At 39.4% G+C, this 26,097-nt stretch overlaps 1 protein-coding gene across 1 annotated transcript; it reads left to right on the top strand.

The window, feature by feature from the left end:
- The first annotated feature begins 1,645 nt into the window (after positions 1 to 1,645).
- Positions 1,646 to 8,398, top strand: LOC139739927 (coiled-coil domain-containing protein 172-like). Its single transcript, XM_071650527.1, has 9 exons — positions 1,646 to 1,724; positions 3,122 to 3,207; positions 3,851 to 3,967; positions 4,906 to 5,071; positions 5,655 to 5,756; positions 6,382 to 6,484; positions 7,128 to 7,302; positions 7,758 to 7,829; positions 8,282 to 8,398. The coding sequence occupies exons 1-9, from the start codon at positions 1,646 to 1,648 to the stop codon at positions 8,396 to 8,398; spliced, it is 1,017 nt and encodes a 338-aa protein (XP_071506628.1).
- Positions 8,399 to 26,097: the final 17,699 nt, after the last annotated feature.

The following is a 26,097-nucleotide window of genomic DNA, read 5'->3' on the forward strand; positions in this document are numbered from 1 at the left end:
GATCCATACGGTGAATATTGTGTAAGCTCGGTGATCCATGTCAACAAAAGATACAGCTCTCACATTGGGCACTGGCCAGGAAAAAGCAGTGTGTGTGTGTGTGTGTGTGTGTCTGTGTGTGTGTGTCTGTGTGTGTGTGTGCGCGCGCCCAATATGAAAGCGTTATCTTTTGTTGACATGGATCAACGAGCTTATACAATTCGCCGTATGGAACGCGTGTCGCATCCAAATTATTATCTCATAAGTCGCAAAGAATTGAAAAAGACTGCATTTACAGAAATTGGCGTAGAATAAAAAGTACTGAACCAAATTTAATGATTTTGGTATCATGGTCTTCTGCGGAAGATGCTCTTTCTAATGATGTCAAAAAATATATCACTTTTAGAACGCAAGGTACTGAAAATCCACCGTTCCGCTTTTTTTGGGACACCCGGTATAGGTACTGTAGTACACGTAGCCTATACATCATCATTGCCAAAATCGTAAAGCTGAGCATCGCTCTTTTCTATTCGTTTTTTCCCACTTTATATCGTGAACCAAGTTCAAACTTGTGATTAAAACAAAGAAACAAAGAAACAAAATAGGAACATTCAACAATAATGACGGGCATACGAAATTAGAAGCCTACATATAGGTTTGCCACCTGCATTAAATGCCAACAAGGGGCATTTATTTTTCTTCTTCTTCTTTTCTTTCTTTCTCTCTCTCTCTCTCTCTCTCTCTTTGTTTTTTGTTATTGTGTTCGTGTGTGCGTGGGAGGGGGGGGGGGGGGGGGGGGGGAGGAGGCGGCGCGGCGGTTGATTTAGGCTCTACTTTACTTTACCTTTATGCCTACTTTTCCGGAATGATGCTTTAGGTAAGAGCCTGTTCATCGATCAGGATTGTCGCCTCGGCTGCTCTTGATCCTTCCAATTGATATAGTCTGGGCAAATCTCATTCAAACGCGGAATTTGTTGTGGAGTCCAGTATGCATAGGAAATCAAGCTTTGGCTGTTTCATAAATAAGAAATAGCTTTTGTTTTAAAGGTTGGCAAATACACTGTGCATTGATAGGGCCTACATTGTATTGGTCGACGAGTCAAATAGATATCCAGAGTTTGTGAAATCGGTCGTGTACGTACAACCTCGGGGAAAATCCATCTGTACATTGAGAGGTTCCGTGCTTGATTGATCCCTCCCATAACTCCTCGTAGTTTGATCGCGCTTGATCGCAAGCTATTAGTACAATGTAATCGAATTTTGATTGACTACATAAGACAGTTACACATCATTTACTACGAGTACTACAGTACATGTAATGTAATGAAGACCGCATACGTACCCACTATGTACTGTTATACCTACCATAGACCATGCCACCTAGTACCTGCCGATGCGGGCGCCTGCGCGCCATGCTATGCCAGGCCAGGCCGCGCGCCCGCCCGACATGTAATTTATATCTGTGAATACAGTATACCGTACCTAAACTTTATTGGCCTGCAATACTGGTAGTAGCTAGTGCGCTCGCGATCGCTGCGTAACAACATAACTCAATAACGTCTACGTACGTATAGTGCATCATCCACGCGAGACTCGGTTCAGAAACGCTAGAACAACTATTTCCTTTCCCATCGAATAGACAAAAAGTAGATACGACTTTATAATAATGAGCTTGAACGAGCTCTTCGTACAAATTCTGCAATCGGAACAGAGGGCGAGGGAACGGAAGAACCTCTTAAACGACAGTGAGTTATCTCAGTTGGATTGAACCTTCTAACGGTTAGGGTCGCCGGTCTAACGTTAATCCCGGCCGCGGGCCTCGGGCGCTCCGTATAGGGCCTACATTAGAAAAAGTTGTAACGGTTAGAACTCTGTTAGATTCTAGTTAGGTAGTGGTCTGCCGGTAACTCAAAACTGTCAGTGGGGCCAACCCGAACGCTTCGTCGTAGTTAGATTAGACGTGTCTGAATCCTGTTGTGGATACTGTGGATATTGTTAATATTCATGTAGACCCTTGCCAAGCCTCGGGCCTTGCCTTATAACAATCTGTAAGTGTATTAAACATGTTAGAAGCTCTCTATGTACCGTTCTTCAGATACCGCCACGTGCACAGTCTAACGTTAGACCTTAACGACTAACGTTAGATATACAAGGTTCTTTACTTCTTGACTGTAAGTAAGACTAAGAGTCAAAGACCATAAACTTCAGGGCAGCCTGCCATATTAATGATCTTAAGTTAATGACAATGACCTAGCCATTTGTTATCAAATTAGGATAGAACCATCCTCTAACGTTAGATACATCTAGAATAGAAACCTGTGTCTAATTCAATTAGGAATACAGGATTCAAGAGCAAGACATTTGAAGCTAGAAATGACCACAACATATGGATATAGACCACTACATCTATCAGCATTCACAATCCATATATGCTAGATAGTTGCCTAGATTTTACAGTTTGTAAAATTGAAGTTCCAAATATTAGAGTGAATGAAGAAGGGAAAATGTAATCAATGGAAATGTAGTTTTACTGATTGATTGTATAATAATACTAATACTAATACTAATACTAATACTAATACTAATACTAATACTAATACTAATACTAATACTGATACTAATACTAATACTATTAGTTACCTGCACTATAAGATATAGGCCTAGATGCATAAATATTTTAAATGCAATAGACGTCTACTTTGTCTTCTTTCATAAAAAATGAGACATTTATAAATAGGGCCTAGGCCTAGGGCCTAAGGCCCTAAAGTAATAATAAATGATTTCATTTGAACCTGGTACAGTGGTAGTCCACAATGCTTATTGTACAATCAGTACCTCTACCACCTAGACAAGGTGTTAGACATAGCCGTAGAAAATGTCTAGGCGACAAGGTATACTGAAGTTAGCTCTTACATACAGTGGGAGGTCTAATGTAATATATATCATGTATGTGATTACTGTGGAAATGTATGTAAATGTTCTACACTGACAGTGGGTACCGTCATAAGTGGCTTTAAAGCAAAATGTTTAATGTTATGTCTTAAATAGTACCCTTATATGTGTGCCGTTGCTATATTAAATCCATTCTGTTTGAGGTGAAAATGTCTGTTGTGCATTCAGTATTGTCATTATTCCTCGGCAGTAAAGAGCAAGATATCAGCCACAAGCCATGTCCTGCACACTACACAGACCAAGGTCGTGGCTCTGCGTTCTGATATATCTGCCAGGGTAAGCTGAGTAACTTCTCATCTTTTATCAATTTGAAAACTACCATTTTTAATTCTAATGACTAGATTTGATAAAGAATAAACATGCAAGAGGACAATAAGCTTGCCATGAATGCTAACTTTTTATCTTGGTGAACTGAGCCATCATCTACAAATAATTTGTCATTGAATTTAATTTAATTGAACTGACTTGAATTGAACAGGTTTTATTAAAAATCATGTCTGGCAGCCAAAGGCTGAATTGCACATGTTTTCCAATCATAATTATAAAAACAGACAGATTATTTCGGTGTTCTGTACAAACAATGATACAAAGACATGATATTAAAAAGAACAAACATTACAAAAGTCATATGTCTTAATATATGCAAGCGCAGACTAGTGGTTTATTCAAATCCTATTGCAGTGGCATAATTCTTATTCAGATCCTATTGCAGTGACATACATGTAGTTCTTTTCTGGCGTTCTGTAGTACATGCGCAAGTGCTTGCATAGTTGTGATATACTAGTATATTACTTCCCCAAGAATGTTGGGGTCATTGACAGACTCCTACAAGACATGAATGCATGCATTTGAATGTGTGTGTTTTTTTAACTGTTTGTTTCTTTGTTTCTTTCTGTCTGTTTTTCTTCCTTTCCACCAGACGGAAGAGTTATCAGCAGAGGAGCTTGAATGTCGATGGGTGCACAACAAAGAGTCCATATTGACAGAGCAATTGGCAGTTCTGACTGGGCAGAAGCAAGCCCTTGTTAAACAAATGGTAGTCCATCACCCCATTTCATAACTGAAAGTTGCAATGATAGTAACTCTTGCTGCTATGGCCATTGTCATAGTAATGACAAGAATCCTGCTTCCCGATTGGTTGTTACGATAGGAAGTTGCTATTCTAGCCAGAATTACTATCCTTGCAGCTTTTATTACATGGGACTCACCTTTTGCTTACTTTTTTCCCCCTGACCAATAGCTTTAAATGCGCTACTAATTAAATTATTGGGCAGATGTGCAACATTGAGATATCGTAGGATCAATTACTCAAATGTCTATTGCCCATTAAGGCAAAGCTCAATTAAAATGGTCCTGGCAAGTTCTCAAGTCATTACCCACTTTTTGACTTGGATGTAATTCAAAGCCCCTTTTATGGTATTATGCCATAAGTTGAATTGAAGAATATTTCTGCATCTTTGTACAAGTATATGCTGCGTGTGTGTGCATGTAGGTGACTAAATGAGTATGTGTGCAAGCATGCACGTATGTATAACATGAACACATAAATTCGAAGATAGAGAAGAATATCACAGGCTGTTAGATGCTCACAGACATAAGAGTGGCATTCATGTCATTATTGATTGGCAAGTTGCCTTGTCTTTATGTTCAAAAGAGCAAGGGATGATTACTGCAATTATAGTTTGATTAGATACATAAGTCAGCACACCAAACCTAGAGAATCGCCCCGACCCCCCCCCCCCCCCAAAAAAAAAAAAAGAATGGAATCCGCAAATTATTCATGGATAAACACAAAGTTTGGGGGTTCTTCATTTGAGTCAAGATAATGCATGCCAATTCTTTGCCAATATCAATGCCAATATCTTTCATACCCTCCTTGTAAAAGAAATCTAGAACTAAGACCTGCAAAAGCATGTTTTCTAGAGTACTGAAAAAAAATGTGTCCTTATCTGGATTATTTTTATATTCATCAAGGAAAACTTACAGACGCTTCAAAGCAATGGACTGGAGACATTCTCTACTAATGTGTCCAGATTTGTAGAGGACTACGGACTGGCCAGCAAGGGGCGTGAGCTGAGGTTGTGTGCAGTTAGGGAGAGAGTTGCAGTCTTGAAGACCAGGCAGGCAGAACTGATGGCAGGTTTGATGACTTCAGAAATGTTCAGATTTTATCAATAAGTTAATAACTTTTTGGGCCTCAAAGCAAGGCTTCAAACAGCAAGCACCTGGGCTGAATTCCACCATTATTTGTGTGAAGGCAATAGCTTTTCTTGCAAGTTATACATGCAGAGAATGCAGGTTATAAACCTGGGACTTTGGTCTGAACTGACAAGAATTGCTGTGTCACCAAGTCAAGAAAATACAAAGTTAACAAGCAACAGCTACCCATAATCGGTCATTCACCAAGTAAGCATTAATCTGCAACAGCTTTCAATTTTCAATCTTTGCAAAGCTGCAAAGACCCTCCGAATTGAATAACAACCTGGTACACATGTAATAAATTGCAGGTAATTCAACTTATACAAAAACATATGTATGATGACCTATCCTAAGCCAGAGATATAAGATTAGAGGCTCTTGACTTCCAATGAAGTCCACATCATTGCTTAATGATATGCCCAGTAATATGAGTGGTTGAAAGCCATGTTTCCAGCTCTTAACTTGATTTCATAGCTTGTTTTTCACATAAAAACGTTGTAGACATTGTTCACTTCCCCCCACAGAGTTGGAGGTCAGCAGAAAACAGAAAGACATGCTGACATCTATTGATCAGGAGAAGCTGGCAATGGAAAAGGAGAATGAAAGATTGAAACAGGAGATAAAAGGTGAACTAGAAATCTGGCATTCACAAATCATCCCTTTCAGAATCCATTGAAATTGTTTGATTTGTCGTTGAAAAAAAAAAAGTAGGTGCATGAACAGGAGTAGAGCCAGTACAAGTTGATTTGCAGTATGGTAGTAAGAATTTCAAAACATTGTACCTCATTCGTGGTGGTTTGTCCATTTTGCAAGATTTATAAAGATGGTATTCATTGATGGAAGAAATTCATCAGATTGAATTATGTTTCGTATATTCCTGATTATGGTACACGAATATAAAAGTAACATAACAGTAAATCATACATCTACTGGAGATATGAAGTTACTCTATCATAAAATCTCTCCTCTGAAATTATGGCACTATTCGTGACAGATAAGCGCAAATTAATTTATTATTTGCATATTCAAATAACCATATTCACTAAGGGTCCGTGCCACATTCTTGAAAATAAGTTTTAAAAAGTTATTGAAGAACATGATGTTACACGAGATCCACCTTTCCTCAATACAAATTCACCAGTGACAAAAATCCTGTCACTCTGAGACTAAAGTCTAATTCACATCTGCAGATTGGCTTCAAAAGTTTCAGGTGGTTGTGAATCTGTACACTTTTCCTCCATCTTTTCATAGATGCTGAAAGCAGGCTGAGCAAGGAGAAAGCAAAGACTGCACAACTGGAAGTGGAAAAGTTGCATGTTGCAGAAAAGCCCCATTCAGATCCTGAATTCAAAAGGTACGGATCCAGTTACATAACTCGTGGAAAGAATCAGTTGTGCCATTTCCCAGAAATAACAGTTCCTCCTCCAACTGGTAACTTTGATTGTTGTTGTGGTTTTGGGGGGAGTTTTTTTGGGTGTTAAAACCAGGTGAATATAATCTACTTGTGTCATTACAACTGTGAATGAAACTACAGTCAAACCTGTCTGTAGCGGTCACCCAAGGGAGACAGAAAGAGTGGCCATTATAGACAGCTGGCTGGTATAAACGGGTTCTTTATCATTCCTTTTTCTTTTGGAGGGAATAGCATTTAGTGGTTGTACAGCAGGTGTCCACTATAGACAGGTGGTTGCTAAGACAGGTTTGACTGTATTATTTGTAAAGTGACATATAAGCCGAGGAAAATATTCAAAACATCTCCAAAACTCAGAAATGTCAATCTATGCGTTGCTTAGTGGTAATGTAAACGCACATTCACACATCCGAAATATTATGTACACATACATACTCATGTGTTTGAATATACATGTATACTAGTACTGTATATATTCATATTATAATGGAAAGAGAGAGAGAGGGAAAGAGTGCCAGTTTATGTGTGCACTTTAAATAGTCCTCAAATATTCATGTATGGTAAAGTAAGCAATACTTCGTTGCAGACTTCATGCAGAGCTGGAGGGATGCCGAGACGACTCGCTGGAAGGCTTGTGCCAAGCCCTGCAGCAACAGATTGACCAACTACAGCGGCAGCAGTGGCAGCAACAACTTCATCGGCAACACTCTGGAGCTGCTGCAGTCAAACAAGAAGTTATTCCACCTGTGAGCACTCATCAGGTGAAGACATATACTTGTCTTTTTGGTTTAACTTCAGAACCAAATTTGTTCAGTGGAACCTCGTTACACATGTAGCAAGGTTGAATGTAACAAGATACCTACTGGAATAAAATTATTTTGTAGGTCCCATTACTTTTATATTCTTTCGTTTTTTAACACGATTCCTGATCTGAGGAAATTTCAGAGGTTCAAAGCAGCTCGTTATAATGAGGTTCCCCTGTACAGTGGACTCCTGTTACAGTGCACTCCCGTTATAACGAAATGCTTGGGGCCAGCAGTTTTCTTTCGTTATAACGAAATTTCGTTATAACCGAACAAATACAATATTACATAACGAAAACAAGGAAACCACGGATATATATAATAAATTCTTTGTAATGACACATATCGTTTACCTGGGTATTAAACTTTGCCTATGCTTTTATTCTCCTCACCTTGCTTGACCAAACCCTCAGCCAACATGGACTTCAAGTCAAGGTATTGCACCTTATCAACAGCAGAGTCAGCAACATGGCCAAATAAGACAGGTAAGAAACTGCGGACTTCTCTTTTCTTTTCATGAATGAAGCGAATTTTCTTTCTTTTCTGCATATTATACAGAGCCTAACAGTAAAAGGAAAACCTCTATAACTGTACTCTCTCCGCCACAAAACAAACAAACAAACAAACAATCAAACCCTTTCATTTATGTCACTTGCCATTTTCGAGGCTAATTAATCATGAATATCAGACCAAGAGAGAATGGAAGAGAAACAAGGCTTGGATATTTGTTCTAACATCATCATGTAATTGTCATGATCTGGCTTCAGGTCAGAAGTAATCCTGCTGCCCAATAAGCAGTAAGTAGGGGAGAAAGATTTCCCCAAACTGATATTCATCACATCTATAAAGATAGCATTTCACCATTTACATGACCTAAATCAATATCGTTGAGACAGGTTCGTGCCCATTATCTTCTAGTTCATGTCTTCTTTCCTAGAATCCTGGAATGAGGGAAGAAGACGGAGCCAAGAAAACAAACAAGAGACCAGGCAGCAGTAAACCAAACCTCAAGAAACTGAAGAGCGCCCTCAGATGTCAAGTTGATGAAGAATAGAATGAAGATTCTCTTATCTCTGCTGTACAGATATTTACAACCTGCTCATCAGTATGTAAATACATGTACTGTATAAGCTGTTATTTTCACATAAAGATATTTTCATGAATGGGGAGGTCACGGACATTTTCGCGAGATGTTTCTGAGATTTGACACCGAGGCTTAATGTAAACACACTACTGTATTAGTATTAGCCTAGCGTATGGCGACATTTTTGCGCTTTGTTAAATTCGCAGTTCAGCAGTGATTCACGAAATTTGTGAAAATTAAACCCTCGCGAAAATAACAGCTTATACAGTATAAGAAGCAATGGTCAATAGAAGAATAAAAATCATCTCTCCAAATCCACTGGGTTACATTTTAGGCAAAATATGCCGTGCAGCGTGTTCATTGATCACTTGTATGAAATTACATTGGGGCATTGTGTGCTTGAACAGTAATTCTCTCAAGTACGTACATGGAAAAAAAAAAGTGCATTTGTTTGCTTGAATGGCAAACATAAAATGCTGTCCCTCTGTAGAAAAAAAAAAAAAAAATATATATATATATGTAAGATAGTAAAATAGAAAGGCAATGTTAGTTCTCTCCTGCCTCTTCACAGAGTACCATAGGCACTGAAATACTATCAATGCTTGCAGTTAAAATTCTCCAATATATGTGTGCCAGTGGTATGACACTCTAGTGATGCAAGAATACACAAGAAGTAAATCTCACCATCACTTTCCTTGAAATAAACATTGTTCAGTATCTACCTAGAGGAAAGGAATATGTATGATATTGTGTATGTGTATTTGTGATACTTTTGCACAATTTGAAAAAGTTTACCATAGTTTCTGGGAAAAAAAAAATCAAGGAAATGGGGAGGGGAAATAAACCATTCTATATTGTGATAATTCATATCATTCAGTCAGTGATTTTGTGTGCATATTTCATACTGAGAATCTATAATGCAGATTACTGCAGTTCACATCACTTTGTTACAGAATTTCAGTTTCACTCTCAGAAATAAAGTACAAATAAATGCAATTTCTGTTTTTACAAGCACTGTGGTTTAATGCCTAACTGGCAACCTTGTTCTCTTGTCTCTTTTGGCATGTCTGTAGCATATGGCAAAATAACCCAAACTCTGTGAGAAAAATATTTTTCCACAGCAAAATGCACAACTTATTCTCCAACAATGCATTGCATTGTTGCACAAATGGCATTCATACAGATATGATCAACATTCAGTACAGCAGCTAACAGCATTTCCTTGCAGCATTGAAGTTTTTGTCCTTCATGACCAGGTGTTTGACTTCAAAGTTCCCCAGAGTGCTATGCAGTTATTGAACAAGAGTATTCTTCTCCTTCTTCTTCTTCTTTTTTAAATGAACACAAAGAGCTTATTTTTACCATATAATTGTTTGTATCTAGTACAAAAGTCCACTTTGCAACCCATATATCATTGATTACAAGTAATCATTTGTATGCTTGTCTCCAAAATGTCTACACAGTTATGGAATAAGAAAGTACTGCAACATACACTCTATGTTTATCTGCATGCGTTAGAGGTATAATGAAGACCATAAAAATCATTACTGATTTAACATTACGGCACCAAGATTCGTGGGAGACGGAACTTCTTATTCTTTTTGTAAATCCCAACTTATACAACCTGTGCACTACACAACGTTAGGCAAGTGACAAAAAAAAAAAAAAAATCAAAGTTGTTCAATAGATGGCGCTGTTCTCTATTGTACCACGAATAATGGATATGTTGCCTCCTAAACTGTTGAATTAGCAGCTAAAATTCTGCAATGGTAATTTTAGACCTCTTACACTGTTCCCTGTGCCTTGTAAATTACAATGACTGCAGTTTGATGACCACTAAGCATCTGCATTGGTGTATAAAACTCTGTGCACAATTGGCAAGATTAAATGAATAAACAAAACCTTGGTGTTCCATAATTTCGTAAAGATATTGTTCATGCATTCTTAATGCAGCAGCACATCTGACAAAAATCTAAAATAAAAATCTGAAGAGAACTTCTAATTCCTGTTTTGTTTTGCATGTATATTGTGTGACAAGAATTATGGCAAATAGCACTGTTGGGTCCAAAGTAAAATACAAATATTGTTGAGAAATTTAATGCCCACCTGTTTAAGAACACATCAAAAATAAAATACTTTCTTCAACACAAAGTTCAAAATGTTATAGAATGAAACCATAGCTTGGTTCATGTCCAAAATGATGTATTCAGAGTCAAAAGGAATATGTCTGAGTTGAAGACAACAAATAAATGTTCTAAAGTATCAGATACACAGAACAATACCTCAACATTGAAACAAACTTGAAATATTGAGAAAACACTTTTAGGTATTCACCAAAACGTTATAACGATACATGTATAAGAAAGCTTTTAATGCTACCCATCTGAAAAGCAGCGTGGTAGCAGAACAGAAACATACTGATGGACTCAGAATCACTACCATCAGCACATCGCTAGAACAGAATAAGTAGGACTGAATTTTTCTTAGAAACTAAAGAAAAACACAACAGCTACTGTGAGTGAGCGAGTACAAATGCCTCTTAATGTGAATACCATAATTCAATTGTATGCTCTTTGACAAGAGCCAACATGGGAAATTTTCTGGAAAAAAAATATTTTGATGTAAGCTTAGAGAAGTACCAGTAATGACACTAATCCAGTGGTTCTACACACTTGCTTTGTTCTTCACATCTTGACATATTTGTCAAGAAAGGTGAACTCACTTCACTTGAATAAAAAATACATATCTTGATATTATCTTGATCAATGCTATATCTTCATCTTTAAAAAAAAATGTAGTTGGGAAGAAGACACACACATAAAAAGCATTGATTAACACTCAACTTTGTTAAATGAATGACCATGATGAAATAATTTTGTTGTTCTCTAGAGGCAAATCTGAACTGAATGCAATGATTCTATTCTATGGCAAAAGTATAAATCACAGTTTTAATGATTGCCACTGCAGCTCAACCATTAGCCCTGTGTCACTATAGCACTAACAGTAATAACATCTCACAACTGCATCTCTTTTCTTGACTCTCAAACAATTAATGGCCTGTATCCAATCAAGTACATTGGAAACTTGGTTTCTTGTATATCAGGTATTTTGATGTATGTAGCATTAAAAAAAAAAAGATGAGGAAGAACAATTCTTTTTTGCATCTCGAGGGAAAAAAAAATTGTACTGTCACATATTTCAATACATTAGGTATCTTTGTTCCAATGTAGTTGAGTTTCCATTGTAGCTCTTAGTGATCTTAGCATCTATTGTCAGCATAATCATTGTCACGCACCCATTCAAACCTGGCCCTGGTTTGAGAGGATTACATGACAAGAACTACCATCATTCATTAAAAAGTTTGTAGGCAAGTGCCTGCACCACATCTTTTCAAAAATATACTAGCTATAAAACTACTTCCACTTTAGTTTCTATTAGCTATAAAACTACTTTAACTGTAGTATAAATATGAAACTTCAGCATATGGCAGTAAAACCTCTCAAACTTTGGTATGTTTGCAATAAATATCTTCAAAAAAAAAATAAAACCCTGATAAAAACAAAATGTATTTCAGAACATGATTGGGCACACACTTTTGCTGTTTAGCATTGCTCACACACAAGGGACTACTTTCATCACATACTGCAGATAAATAACATCTTTGGTTTTGTATTTACTTTGGTAATGTATTCACTCATGTGAGAAAGTTGTGTTATATGCATGATTGTCATATGGATAAATACCTGACAATAACTTATGTTTTTTGTTGTTATTGCACAAGCATCAAAGCATGATAGGTACATGTCAGACAATGTTGAAGCTATTTTTTCTTGCAGGAATGAGCAATAAAGAAAAAAAAAAACTTCGACTTTGTGTAACATCACCTCTGTAACTCGGTTCTACTGTTAGACTTGAAACTAGTCCAGAAGGTCTTGTAACCAGGAACTGAGTGGTTCTTGGTTGAAAGCAAGGGTGTAAGCATAGTTGGAGGACCCATCGCTTGACCCATCCGCATGAAGTCTGACGGTCAGTGGTTGGAAGTGCTCCCTCAGTGAGTTCTGAATCAACTTCTTGGTGCTCAGCATCCTGGCAAACACGTCAATCGACATTTCGTCCTCCGTCAGGAGGCAGTCCCTCACTGCATCTGGAGATTCCCTGAGGTTGACGTAGATGCTCACACTCTGCACTATACTTTCATGACACCTCAGCTGCCTGTCCAGAGGACCAGATGCTGGCACCACGCCCTCCAGGGTGTGGCCCTTGGGATGCCTGTCAGTGACTCTCTCCTCCAAAACACCACTTTCAACAACTCCTCCATCATCAGCAGGGCCAGGACCAGCAGTTCCGCACTCCACCACCAGCCAATCCAGGAGTTGGTCCAGAAGCGTCCTCAGGGTGAAGAATATCTCGGCGTCGGAAGCGCCTAGGAAGACAGTGGCCTCCCAAACATTGCCCCGCCTCGTGTGGACTGGATACACCCCGAGACCGAGTCCGTAGTGATACACGCAGAGCGCATCCTCATACCCTTCTTCGTCCGGTGACTTCCACATCAACATGAGGAGTTTGCTCAAGGTCGGAGTGTTGACCACCAAGGCAGCATCCATCATGTCTTCGAAGATGACCATGGCTGAAGGACATTTGCAACACGTATCAAGTACTTTGCTGAGGAGGCTGTTGTACAGTTGACAACAAGATTGTCTCTCATCTACATTTTGGAAACAGCACAAAAAAATGCGAACTCAGAATGTATGTTCTCTCTTGCTGAGAAAATCGGTTTTCATACACATCATCATAACAAAGTTGAATTAACAATTTTGCATGCAGAAACTACCAAATTTGTCCCCAAAGAATCACAACCTTTTACAAATTCCGTGAACACAAGTAGTAGTTATATTGAAGTGTCTTCCAAATTAAATGACTTGTGAATGTAAAAATCTGTTAGTTCTTGATATTGTGGTCTTAAAAATCTAAAACTTCAACTAATTAATGTCACTTTGTGCAAGAAAATATATAATCAAATATACTGAGCTTTGTATTTCATGGTACTTTGCTTCAGCAAATTTCTATTTCTGTATGTCACATAAACAACCATTCACCTTCAGCGAGGCTAAACTTCCATCTTGAGAGTCTGCTACCACCATATTAGACAAAGATACTGCATACGTTGTTATTTTCGCATACAGATATTTTCGCAAATGAGGAGGTCACAGACATTTTCGCGAAATGTTGTTATTTGCAAATTGACACAGAGGCCTACATAAGCGCACTACTACCTTAGCGTATGGTGACATTTTCGCATGTTGCTAAATTTGCAGTCCAACTGAGATTCCCGAAATTCACGAAAATTAAACCCTCACGAAAATAACAGCTTATACAGTAATTTTGGAACTGGACAGATGATGAATACAGTGCACTCCCGCTATGACAAACACAGTCATAACACAATCCTGTTCGCAAAATGATAATCTATATACATGTATCTTTTATATTCTTTATATATTCAGCTATAATGAAAGAAAACTGCTGGTCTTGGGAGTCAACTGTATTCATTGCAAAAAGGGGTACTTTTTGCCACCAATATGCAACCTGTAAATGAATCTTTGTCATCGACATACCGTCACGGTTGAGGAGATGGGTGAGGGTAGTGCTGCAGTGCTGGTAATTTCCACAGTCCAACAAGACTTCCACAAGACTGCTGAGCTGTTGGCCAAACACCTCCCTGATGCCTGGTTCTTCCCAGCACAGGTGGGTCCAACCGATTCCTGAGCAAATTAAACAATTCTCCAGCTTTTCACAAGGTGTAACACAGGAGATGCATTTAAGACATATCGCCCTCTGAAATCAATCCTGATCTTAGCACTTCTCATGAACCCTTACACATTTACACTGTATGTACTATTCATTATTGGGCAACTACTTTTAACTACTTGACTGCTTGGATATAAAAAAAAATACAACAACATATAGTATCTTTCATCTCCCATTATCCTCACTGTGCTTATTGATCTACACTTTTGGTGACAAATATTGTGTGTCAAACAGTCATAAGACAAAAAACAAATTTGTAAAAACATGAAAAGTCTTGGTGTTGAGCAAGATTATAAAATGGTTAAAAATGCAAGAAATGTCTTTCACTGAATTACAAAATCATCTTTAGTTTAGAACTTCTATATGTTCATGCAATTGGGAAACATCCAACTGAATGTGGTGCGTGAAAAAAAAAAAAGATGTAACAAAAAGTTCTTGCCCCACCTTGAAGGATGCTAAAGGCCATGATGGGGTCAAAGTCGACCAGTACTGTCAGCACACCCCTAAGCAGCAGTCCATCAGGCTTTCCAGGTAACCATGGCAACAGACCAGGTGAGGATGCCAGGACCTCCGTCAGTGGAAGCCTGAGGTGCAGAATCATCTGAAGGATGCAGTAAGCATCTTCATCAAGCTTCTTCTCTGAAGTGTCATGGCAATCTCGGCACCTACTGAAGGCTGCTAGTCCGAGACGGATGATGGTGGACTGGTCCTCAAAGGGAGTGGTGAAGTGAGCTTCTCAAAGATGAAAAGAAGAGAATACAATATGAGAGCAAAGGGAAAAAAACAATGACACTAATACCATGATAAGTACCATCCCTCAGTACAGGAGGAGTAGCAATCAAAAGATGGAGACTGTGTTTCTGTCACATAGCTCGAACAGGACGCTAGTAAGAATTTGTGTCATATATATATGTAAACTTCTCTGCTATCAAGGCAGAAACAGAAATCTCCACCACCTCATCAAAGGTGGGAAGGGTTGTTCAACAGCAAACGCTTCATACTGAGACCTTGAACAGGCTACTGCAAGCCCCAATATAAGACCAGTTGTTGGAATGTCCCATTTTGTTCCATGACATTTGCTCCTGTGACAATTGCTCCCATGAAATATCCGCACGCTATGCCAAACATAAATTCTACCCACATACATAACCCTAACCCTAATCCTAATCCTCATATCAAACTAAACCTAGAACCCTATAACTCTTATCCTAAGTCATTTGAGAAAATAAGACCAGAGCAACTGTTGCAGGAACAAATATGTGCCACCATCCCATTTACATACTGTTTGCAGTGGTGATCATTTCATTCCTAGATGTAAGGTGCCTATTGCACAATATTGACATCTAACTCAATTTCTCCTTTGGTTGATTCCTTGCAGGGCTACATCTCCCAAGTTTCATCAATCATTCACCTTAATTTCACTAATTCTACTTGTGAATGTGTTCTTCTTCCAGAAGGACTGCAAAGACCATTATTTGGACTTTTTGATGAATTCTGACTTGGATACATGACTTACAACATTCTTTATGATACAGAGTTGCTGACTGACATTGGTACAATAAACAAAATCACATTTGATGAATAATTTTGTCAAAATAATTCTGAGATAAATCTTACTGACATAGGCCAAAGCAAATCACAAAGTTCTTGTAAGTCTCTCCATACAGACAGGGGTTGACTGACAGTCCTTAGTCACATCTACATATCCACCACTTATGTCTGTGTGTACATTTTATTACTACATGAATAATGTGCACCAATATGTTTATCTTTTCTCATGATTTATGATGGTAGTGACGTTCTTCGTCGTTGAGTTCATATTTGGCTGGTTACACATCTTCGTTAATCTGACACAGAAATGTGACATATTTCACATAAAAGCCTTTGTTTAACCTGCGAGCTACACTCTCTTTCATCATCATTTCATTAGCACTTCAACACTGCCAGTACAAGAATAATGACCAAGTAAATGCCTGAAACTAGATATATCGCTACGGCGACTGATATGCCTCCGCCATAATGCATGGTTCTCCTAATACACTTGTAGGTCTATAGTACAATGTCTTGACAATGTGTGATGACAGTTTCACACAATTGGCAAAATATCAAAATGACAGGTTTGCCACAAATGTGCTGAATGTTCACTTTCCTAGAACTAGGTTCAATTGGATGAATGATTAAAATATCAGGGTGCAGGTATTTGGGGAACTGATGATTTTTACTTGACTTTTGACCCTTTTGTAAGTTTATGCATTGAGTAATTTTCAAAGTATTGAGAAAAAGTATAATTTCAGTATCAAATGGGAAAATAGCATTATCTAAACCTGGCCTTTGACCTTTGACCTCACAGTTCCAAAGAGAATCACTGTTAGGTTGAACATGCATAAATATGTAAGTTTCATGATGATACCTTGAGTTACTTTTGAGATATGGAGGAAAAAGTGCAATTCAACACTTTCACTTGACCTTTGACCTTTTGACCTTTGACCTTTTGGCAAGAAACTTCCCACAGAATATATATCGGGTAATACATGCATACATCAAGTTAAAAAAAACCAAACCTTCAGGCATTGCATAAATATAAGGAAAGTAGTGATATTTTGAGGAGTTGACCTTGACCTTTGACCCCCTGACCTTTGAACCATGACCCCCAACTTCCCTAGATAATCACTGCTCATTGGAACAAGCATATATACTAAGTTCCATGAAGATACCTTGAACCATTTGCGAGATATGGAAAAAAACATGAATTTTCAACCTTTTTTTCCCACAAAATAACCTGTGACCTTTGACCTTTGACCCCGTGACCCTAAAATCCAAACAAAGTATTATCCCCCCAGGATATACCCTAATACCAAGTTTGATGTAAAACCACCACACGGATCTTGAGATATCGACAAAAACAAAACGGGACGTACGTACGGACGGACGGACGGACGGACGGACGGACGACCCGAAAACATAATGCCTCCGGCCACTTCGTTGGCGGAGGCATAAAAATTAAATTTTCCTACCTTTCTGTGAGGCTGCGTGGAAGCCACAAGCAAACCTGCAGAAGTCTTGGGCAGACTGGGACCTAGACCCCTGTAGCTTCCCATCCATCATACCAATGACATCCCAGTCCCTTCTGAAGGGAACCTCCAACATGCACCACTCAAACAGAAGCTGCCCAAGGCTATCCACATTTTCACAATCCTGGCAAAAGCAAAGCAAACAAAGCAAAAATTTTGTATGAGGAGCAAAAGAGGATAACTCATTGTATAACATACACATATAGTGTGAAAATAAACAGTGTATGGTTCACGCTCAACACAATGAACACTGTTATAATGAAAATCTTGCTTCAATGAAATAAAAGTTCAGGTTCCAAAATTGTCATCTATATATATCTTTATATACTTCATTGTTTGGCTATAACAACATTTTGGTATAATGAATGAAAGCTTCTGGTCCCAAGAACTTCATTATAATGGGAGTCACCTGTACAACACTGAAGTGCTTACCAGTTTTGCTTAAAAAGTGGCATAATGGCACATACCTGGAAAATGATTAATCATAAAAGTAACCAAATAGTTTAACACAGGCTATGTTGTTTAGGTTCTTGCATAATTCACCATTCTAAAGTAACAAGTTCCCATAAATAAATGAATGAAAAATAAATGAGAAATCCATCTCTGATACATAGTACAAGCAATAGCTGTCATAAGAGAGTGTCTGTGGAGATCAAAATTACTCTAACCCAAAAATCAAATATTGCCCACCTGGACCATGCCAAGAGCTTCCTGTACTGTAGATGGCACATGGACGTCATTAGATGTATCCTGTGCTTCGTACTGCTGTAGCTCACTGGAAGATCTAGAATAGAGAGCATACCATGAAACAGCACCTCACAATCACAGCACCCAGAAATTGAGGTATGATTGTCTACACAGAGATTTGCACCCGGTTTAACTGAAATATTACATCTATGCTATATTAAGTCTAAACAAATTAGTATGCCTGTCTCAAAAGCTAGATTCACCATGTGTTTACTTGACTGTACGTTACCGGAAAGGGGGGGGGGGTGCAAAATAAAAAAATAAAAGGGGGCACACGCGCCCCCTTCCATTTTTTCTTTTATTTCAACAAAAAAATAAAGGGGGTGCACACCCGGTGCGCCCTCTTCTGGATCCGCCACTGGATTTATATGTCTCAGAAATCTTAATATTTTGCTAGATATACGGAATCACAGGTCAGTGATGAGAGTATCATTTTCAACCACTCACAGAACAGTATGACAATAAGGAGCTTTTGGCTCTAGAAATAACATAAAAGATGACATAAAATGTAGACAAATGAATAAATCAAATATCAAATTAATGAGGTAGTGATCTAGTTTGATTTGGAGTCCCATTAAGTTAAATTCAACAAGCCAAGCATATCTATCCCTCTGGTTACTGAGAAGGCTAGGCCATCTTTTGATCAAATGTTGCAGATACCCGGAAGTTTGATGGTCATGATAGCTGATGTCTTGCTGTGGAAATGGCCCATGATTGAGGGCATGTGACAAGACTGCATCAGGAGACACAAAAGCTGGTTCAAGGCTGGTTGGCAGGACTGTTGAAGGTGATGTAGCTATTTGAAGGCCATTACTCCCAAGCAATGGAGTAGCCATTGCATCCAGCCCATCCAATCTGCCAATGGCCACATGCTGAAACAAACAAACAAACAAACAAACAAATAAATAAATAAACAAACAAACAAACATTTAAATCATCAAAGACAAAGTCTAATCAAGCATTAAATTAACTGAGGACTGCTGATGTCATGCACTCTGTAATTAAAGTTGATCAAATGATTTGTTTCATGAACTAAAACTGATTTTGCACAGACTTTAAGCATTCAATAACACCTCAGGCAACTTGATAGCTTTATTCAAGATCCAAAGTTGAAAATGGCTGAGAAGAAGGCATTATATTCAACTTGCAATTCAAATCCCACAAGCTTCATATATGAATTAGTTCATCTTAAAGTCTTGAAGGTGCATGGTCGCGGTGTTTTTGTCCAATGCGTACGCGGGCGCACGGCGCAAGTTTCCTATAGAACCTACGCTATCAACTCCTCTTTAGCGCTTACGCTTTGGCCCACTTCCCCGAGTCTGAAGAAGTATGATTCACTGTAGTCAGTGGTCCGATCACAGTTCGGCTCATGATTCGGCTGAGGGGGATGACAGCTTTAGCAAACCTCTTTTGTGATGTCATAATAACAAGCACATATGCACGCACCCTGGCATTACTACAGACTGCACGATGCGCAGAGAAGACAACGAAGGCAACGTTACTTAGCAACACCTATGCACTTTACTCTTGATGACAGCTCAACTTCGGTAATCTTCATATCAATGCTGACGGTGATCGGCATCATCATCAACAGCGCCCTCTACACTACCGGGACTATGCACCTTAACAAGATATGCTGGACAATACATTCTTTACAAGTTTGATATATCATTCTATTCCTGTTTTACCTGCATTATGAAGAACATAATTTCTGAACATTAAAGAAAATATGATAGGGTGACGGAAAGGTATGTACACTTGCCTGGCATTCACCACGAGCATGAAGCTCTACAAGATCTCCCTCATGATGAAGCACCACAGACTTATCAACAGTTGATGATGGAGACTCCAAGTGGTGGGCTGTCCTGGAGACAGACTGGAGACGAACATCTGGGTCTGGTAGAGGTCTGGACTTTAATGTGGAAGCATCACAAACACCTGCAGCCTTCTGGATCAGAGGTGAAGGACTAGATGAGTCTCTCAGTTGGTGATACCAGGCACTAGAGTCAGAAGTGGCTCTTCCTTTCTGGTAACTTTGCTGCCAAGTAACAGGCAAAGGCATTCCAGGTATGGGACAACAAGACAGCTCCTCTGGATGATGCCTGTTGAGAACGGTCATACCTTTAAGGGTGTCCACCATTCCTCCATCTGCAGGATCAAAGACATCAGGCACTGGTTGCAGCAGGGGTGGACCTACGCTGTATATTCGGGAGTCTCCCGGGCAGAGTCCCCAGCTTGCCAGCCAGGCATCCTCAGGGACAAAGCAGGCCTTGGCTGCTGTAGTGTCTCCCAGGAGCTCATTCACAAACCAGGCTCCATCGGCTGGCCTCCTCCAGAGGACCTTTGGGATGCGCCACGCCTCTTCCGATGCACTCCACTGTCCGAGTGGATGGAAGAGGACGGTTGTGTTATCCTGGTGTATGACATATGTAGGCAGCCACACTTCTTCTGGCAGGATTTCGTCTTGGCTCATACTTTCCTTTTAGTTGTAAGAATTAAGAGATACATATTACCACAAATTCTCTGTGTATAAGTGCTCTGTGACAGAAAAGAATATATTAAAAATTAGTTTGAAACACACATTTCTGTACCTTCCTCTGTCCTAACAACAAAAAAAATCATCTTATTTCACATCACACAGCATGAAGTCATTGACCATGGAACAGTATAGCATATTCTTGATGATAGGCTGTTTTCAATCGACTTTTCTTTTCTTTTTCTTCTTTTTAAAACATTGTTTCTCAATGTAGATTCTCCTTTAAGAAATCTCTGAACATCTCCTAAACTTCAAAGTGAGGAGAAGTGGATTGGGAGTATCTCTAGTCATGGTATGGAAAACGATCTGTCCCAAACTGCCTAAACATCACAATGAAGCCATGCACTATATCTCACCTTGATTTGCATGTCAACCTGCTCTGATGTAGGTCTGCCTCTCTCTGACTCAGGGCATAGCTCTGCAAAACCACCTGCATGACAAGCAGATATACTCTATCAACAATCAACCCCTTACATCTCTCCGATACCTTTGCAACAAAGAGGTAATGTATGCAGACAATAAAAGCTAAATCACTGAACAGACTTGATATATTTTACACAAAAAAAGCACATTATCAGCAATTCATAAAGGTTGCTAATAAAGTACAGTAACCATTCTGCTATGTGAACAACATATCTTACAAGTACACACATTGGGACTTTTTGGGGTCAGATTTTGGCTTACTTTGGTCAAGTGAAACCATACTGCTGGTCCTCTGGGGGTGTAATCCTGTATCGTCATACTCAGTGCTTCCTTGGCAGCCTTTTCCTCCATCTTTGGTGATCAGGTCAAGTCCAAGCTCCTGTAGCTTTTGGACACTGCTCCTGGACGCGCTTCCAAACAGGGAGGTCACCCTACACCCATCCACACTGCAGATGCCATTACATGGAGAAGAGTCATCGCTGCCCAAGTTGTGCTCGTCTCCCTTTGGTGATGCATTGCCACGGCGACTGGCTAGGAGGTGCACAGAAAACTCATCAAGGAGAAATTCCCCATAGAGACGTCTCACTCTGGGTGGAGGACCAGGATTATGAATTTGCCTCTCCTTCTCACACCTGCCAACAAAATCATCATCACAGACATCATTATTGAACAGGTACTTCTCAGTCATTGAAGATGGACATCATGCAGACAATAATGCCACACTAGATTACATTGCCAATTTTAGTGCACTCAATATGAGGACCAGCACAATTGCCTTTATGATTCATAGATCTATTAACCTTACCTAATGATCAAAATAACTCTTGAAAATTAATTTTTGCATATATCATTTGCAAACTGACTGAATGTCATTACATGGAGATACCATATATATACACATATGGAGCAAATGCTGAAATAATGATCAAGCAATACCATAAATCAGAGAAAGTACCTTCAAGAATTTGGCAGGGTGGGGTTGTGGGAGAAGGTAGTATGAGCACCAATAAATGTCCATTTCAGATCAATAGGTAAACACAGAACCATAAAAAATTCCCACAGCAAAATTATAGGAAATATGATAAATATTCAGATATTTCATGTAAAACAATTAATTCATTCACATATTAATCATATCAATCACTGCACTATGGCAAATTTTGTGCTGTGCCTTCTACCAAATTTCAAACTGTCCACCAGAATATATTGTGGGAGCTATTCTAAACTGCAATCATGTCATACATACAGTCCAAAAATGCAGTGTTATGATCTTAAATACCTGTTTATATTGACATGTGGCTGTCTCAGTGATGTTGTGACTGCAGAATCAGGACCACACTCAGCAAACAGAGGAGTCTCCGCTAGCAGTGAGAGACATTCTTCATCCGAGAAAGGCATATCTGACATCGAAGGGCAGATAGCTACAAACTCCTGGAGTAAGGAGTCTACAGCAGGATTCGGAAAATACATATCATCATCAAATGATGCAATATTACACATTAATACATCAAATCCTATCTTTTCCATCTTCAAGGAAATCAAAAACTTGAATGTTAATTAGAAAATTATGATACTTCATCTGGAAACCCTTATCTGCATTGACCACTATACACTTTACATGCCCAGACATTTAGCAGTACCCCGGTAGTTGCCATGCTTTTTCATCATCTAATCCCTTTGGACTTGACCCAACTGTAAGTTATCCACCTCACCCAGGTATGTAACAATACGCCTAAGTCCAATAGGGAAGGTAATGATGACATGATTGAGATTAAGAGGATCACATTCTTTCTACCTGTAAGTAGTTAGTTTGCAGACATCTGTGTGAATTGGTGAAAAAAGCACTCCAGTGGATGTGCCCAACAGCAAATAAAGTGCAGTCAGGGTAAAAAAATCATCAATCAGGAGTTCAGACTTCAAGACAAAAACACAAAGACTAACTGTAAGATATTTCCAATTGTAATGCTGACCTTGAAAATATGCTAAAAAATCATAGAAAAGATTTGACCACTTTATCTTCAATACTAGTATACAAGTAACAAGTGCATCAAATGAATTTGAATGAGCCATCATGAAAGCTACATGAAACCTGAAACTGCAAATTGATCTTAGCTCTCACCTGTATTTCTTGTGTTACAAGGATGCATGTGACTTCTTTCTGGCCATCTCCTTCTGTAATTGAAGGTAGCTGTAGCAGTCCTCTCTGACACTCTGGCTCCTCCGTTACACCACAGCTCCTTGTACCTCCTGTATTCCTCTTTGGCCTGCAACCTCTTACTCTTTCTCCTGGTGCCACTGGATACATGTCTTCTCGCTTCCACCGAAACCCTAGTATCACTGTTACCATTTTTACGGCGTCTTCTTTTAGCTTGTGAGGCAGCTGGATTCGTGACATTGTGAGATCTATTCATAGTGCTCTGTGGATGCTCCTTGGACGTACTCAAAGAGCTTCCTCCATCATCTCCACTGCAGTTCTGTCTGGAACACTGTCCCTGGACTGGAAAAGGAGGTTGAACGATGAAGGGTGCAACATCATACCCAGGGCTACTACAATTTTCTGACATCAGCAGACTTGTGAGGAAAGCGGTAGAAGCTTTCGTCTCTGTCTCTATCCTTTTGTGCTCCATACGATCCCCTCGTTTGCATCCTTTAGCCTCTCGGGTAGATCCCCGTTTGCATACACCAGCATCACCCCTTGGTTTCCTTGGGCGTCGGCACACCTTCATAGGTGAAGATGCTTTGGATGAACAGGCATTACTGCTTTGCAGGATGAACTCTGTGGGGTTGCAATATTGTTTTTGTGTGTTATGTACAGAGTTTCTGGGTCTTCTTCTTGGCTTCTTTGAAGCCTGAGAGTTGAACTGTTGACCACAATTGGCAAAGAATGCATCTTCAGTTTTCAGTTTTCGTGATCTTCCTCTTGAAGAATGCTTGGAATGAGCAGCTTTCTTGGAATCTGGTCCGGTAGTCCTACTCCTTCTCTGTTCTACATTGTTTGCTTTTCTTGATCTGCCATCTACAAGCCTTCCTGATCTCTTGTCTGATGGTTGAATATCTCTCTTCCTTTTAGATGGAAGCTTTGCAGAGAGGTCTGGAATTCTGTCACCCTCTGCTGGCTGTTGTGCATTGATGCTTGCATTTTTCCTTGGCCTGCCTCTTCTCCTGCAACCCTGAATGGAAGAGACTGTCTTCTCTGATTGTAAAGGCAGCATTGCTGGAAGAGATAGTCCATTATTTGACCCTGGACCTTCTCCTCTCCTTGGCGCACTACCTGATGTCTGAAAGAGTTGCCTACTACAACTAGTTTTCTTAGACTTAGGTCTGTCTCTATTCTTTGTCTGTCTCACAGTCTCTGTCTCAAAACAATTTTCTTCTCCTGACTTGAGCTTAAGTTCTCTTCCTACTATTCTGTCACAGGATGTCTCTTGCAAGGTCAATGATGCTGATCTTTGTGGTGTATGCGAAAGAGACTTGTACCAAATTCCTGTCATGTTCTGACAGCCAAGACTTTCTTTTACTCCTTTCTGTCTCTTCCTAATCAGCAGCCTCCCTCTAATCTCTGGTTTGACAAGCCCACCTCTAGACTTCCTCTTTACAACTCCACCACAGGCTTCTTTGCGAGATGACTTCTCTACTGGAGGAGTGTTGGCTGCATCAGTTTGGACACCGTAAAACCAGTCATTGAACTCTATGAGATGGACTACAGTCTTGTCCAGGACATAATCCCTCAGACGACGGGGAAGCCGATGTCTCCTGGTGGGAGCTCTCCATGATGTCACACTCTCCTTCCACATTCCTGATGAGTGCCTCCTGGGATGGTCCTGCACAGAGGGTTCCACCTTCAGGACACCTGGGAAGTGTTGCTCTGAGAATCCTGGATGTGCCATATGTATGTTCTTCAAGATGACCTTAACATCTTTGAGCCTGATGAGTCGGCATCGTATCTTTGATGACCCAACACCACTGGTCTTCACGACATAAATCTTACAGTGATCTCTGTGGGCCTGAGAGAAGCCTGGTTTGGTCATTGTGTCCAACTGCATTCACCACATCACCTGTCTTGACCTTTTCCCCCTGATACAGCAATCATCACACTTCCTTGTAAGGTCACCTGGTATCAACTATAAGAACATTGTATGAAAGATAAAAACATCAATTCAAATTAAATTTGCAGTCAAATTAAGTAACCATTTTCGTCCATCTTTGAATTTTTGCTAAGGGGATACTTCACAGAGACTCCAACCCAAAGCACCTTCTGATCTGGAGATTCTCCCGCCTGAAACCCCTAGCAAATGGGAGACTCCAAGTTGATGTGTGCAAAGCGCGAAGTTCCCAGGGTTCTAGATGCTCTCTGGTGCTATGTAAGGCTTATTTTTTTGCAACATACAATAGCAATAAGTAAGAAATCCTTTTGAACGGGAGACACAGAGCCAGGGCGGGAGAAATTAAATCTCAAACGGGAGAACGGGAGATTTTTGCAAAAATGGGTTTTCGGCGGGAGATCTCCCGTCGAAAACGGGAGAGTTGGAGTCTCTGACTTCACATTGCTCAAAATAGGGCCTATAGTGATGAGAAAGAGCATGATCAATATTTGAGCACAACCAAACACTATACAAGTTCTGGCAGTACTAAAGCAAAGTCATTGAGAATTGTACCCTACATCCTTCCTTAATTACCTTTTTTGCCGTACATATGCCTGTTACTTAATGCATCTATAGACATTTTTAAAGTGTTATTCATTTAGAATACATAAAAAACAGTATACTTTATATGAAATCTTATTTCAGGACATTTTGCTTTGATATATTCATGCATGTCAGAGAAACTACAATTCTTCCCTATCATATCATAATCAACTCTGTCTGTCTGTCTGTCTGTTTTAACAGCATCCACAGCTTTGGAAAAGACAGACGAAGAAAAAGATAACCAAAGCATCATCACTTCCACACTGGCTGACCAACAGAAAGAAATAAAAATCCTTTAGCCCAAAAGCATATTTGCTTGAAATATAAGTTTAATTTCAAGACATAAACACTTATCATATGAATTTACATGACTGAAGCAATGAGGTCTCAATCAACCTA

This window comes from Diadema antillarum, unplaced genomic scaffold (genome assembly GCF_040938485.1).
Source record: "Diadema antillarum isolate AM-2024a unplaced genomic scaffold, OU_Dant_1.0 seq00000821_RagTag, whole genome shotgun sequence".
Lineage (NCBI taxonomy): Eukaryota > Metazoa > Echinodermata > Echinoidea > Diadematoida > Diadematidae > Diadema > Diadema antillarum.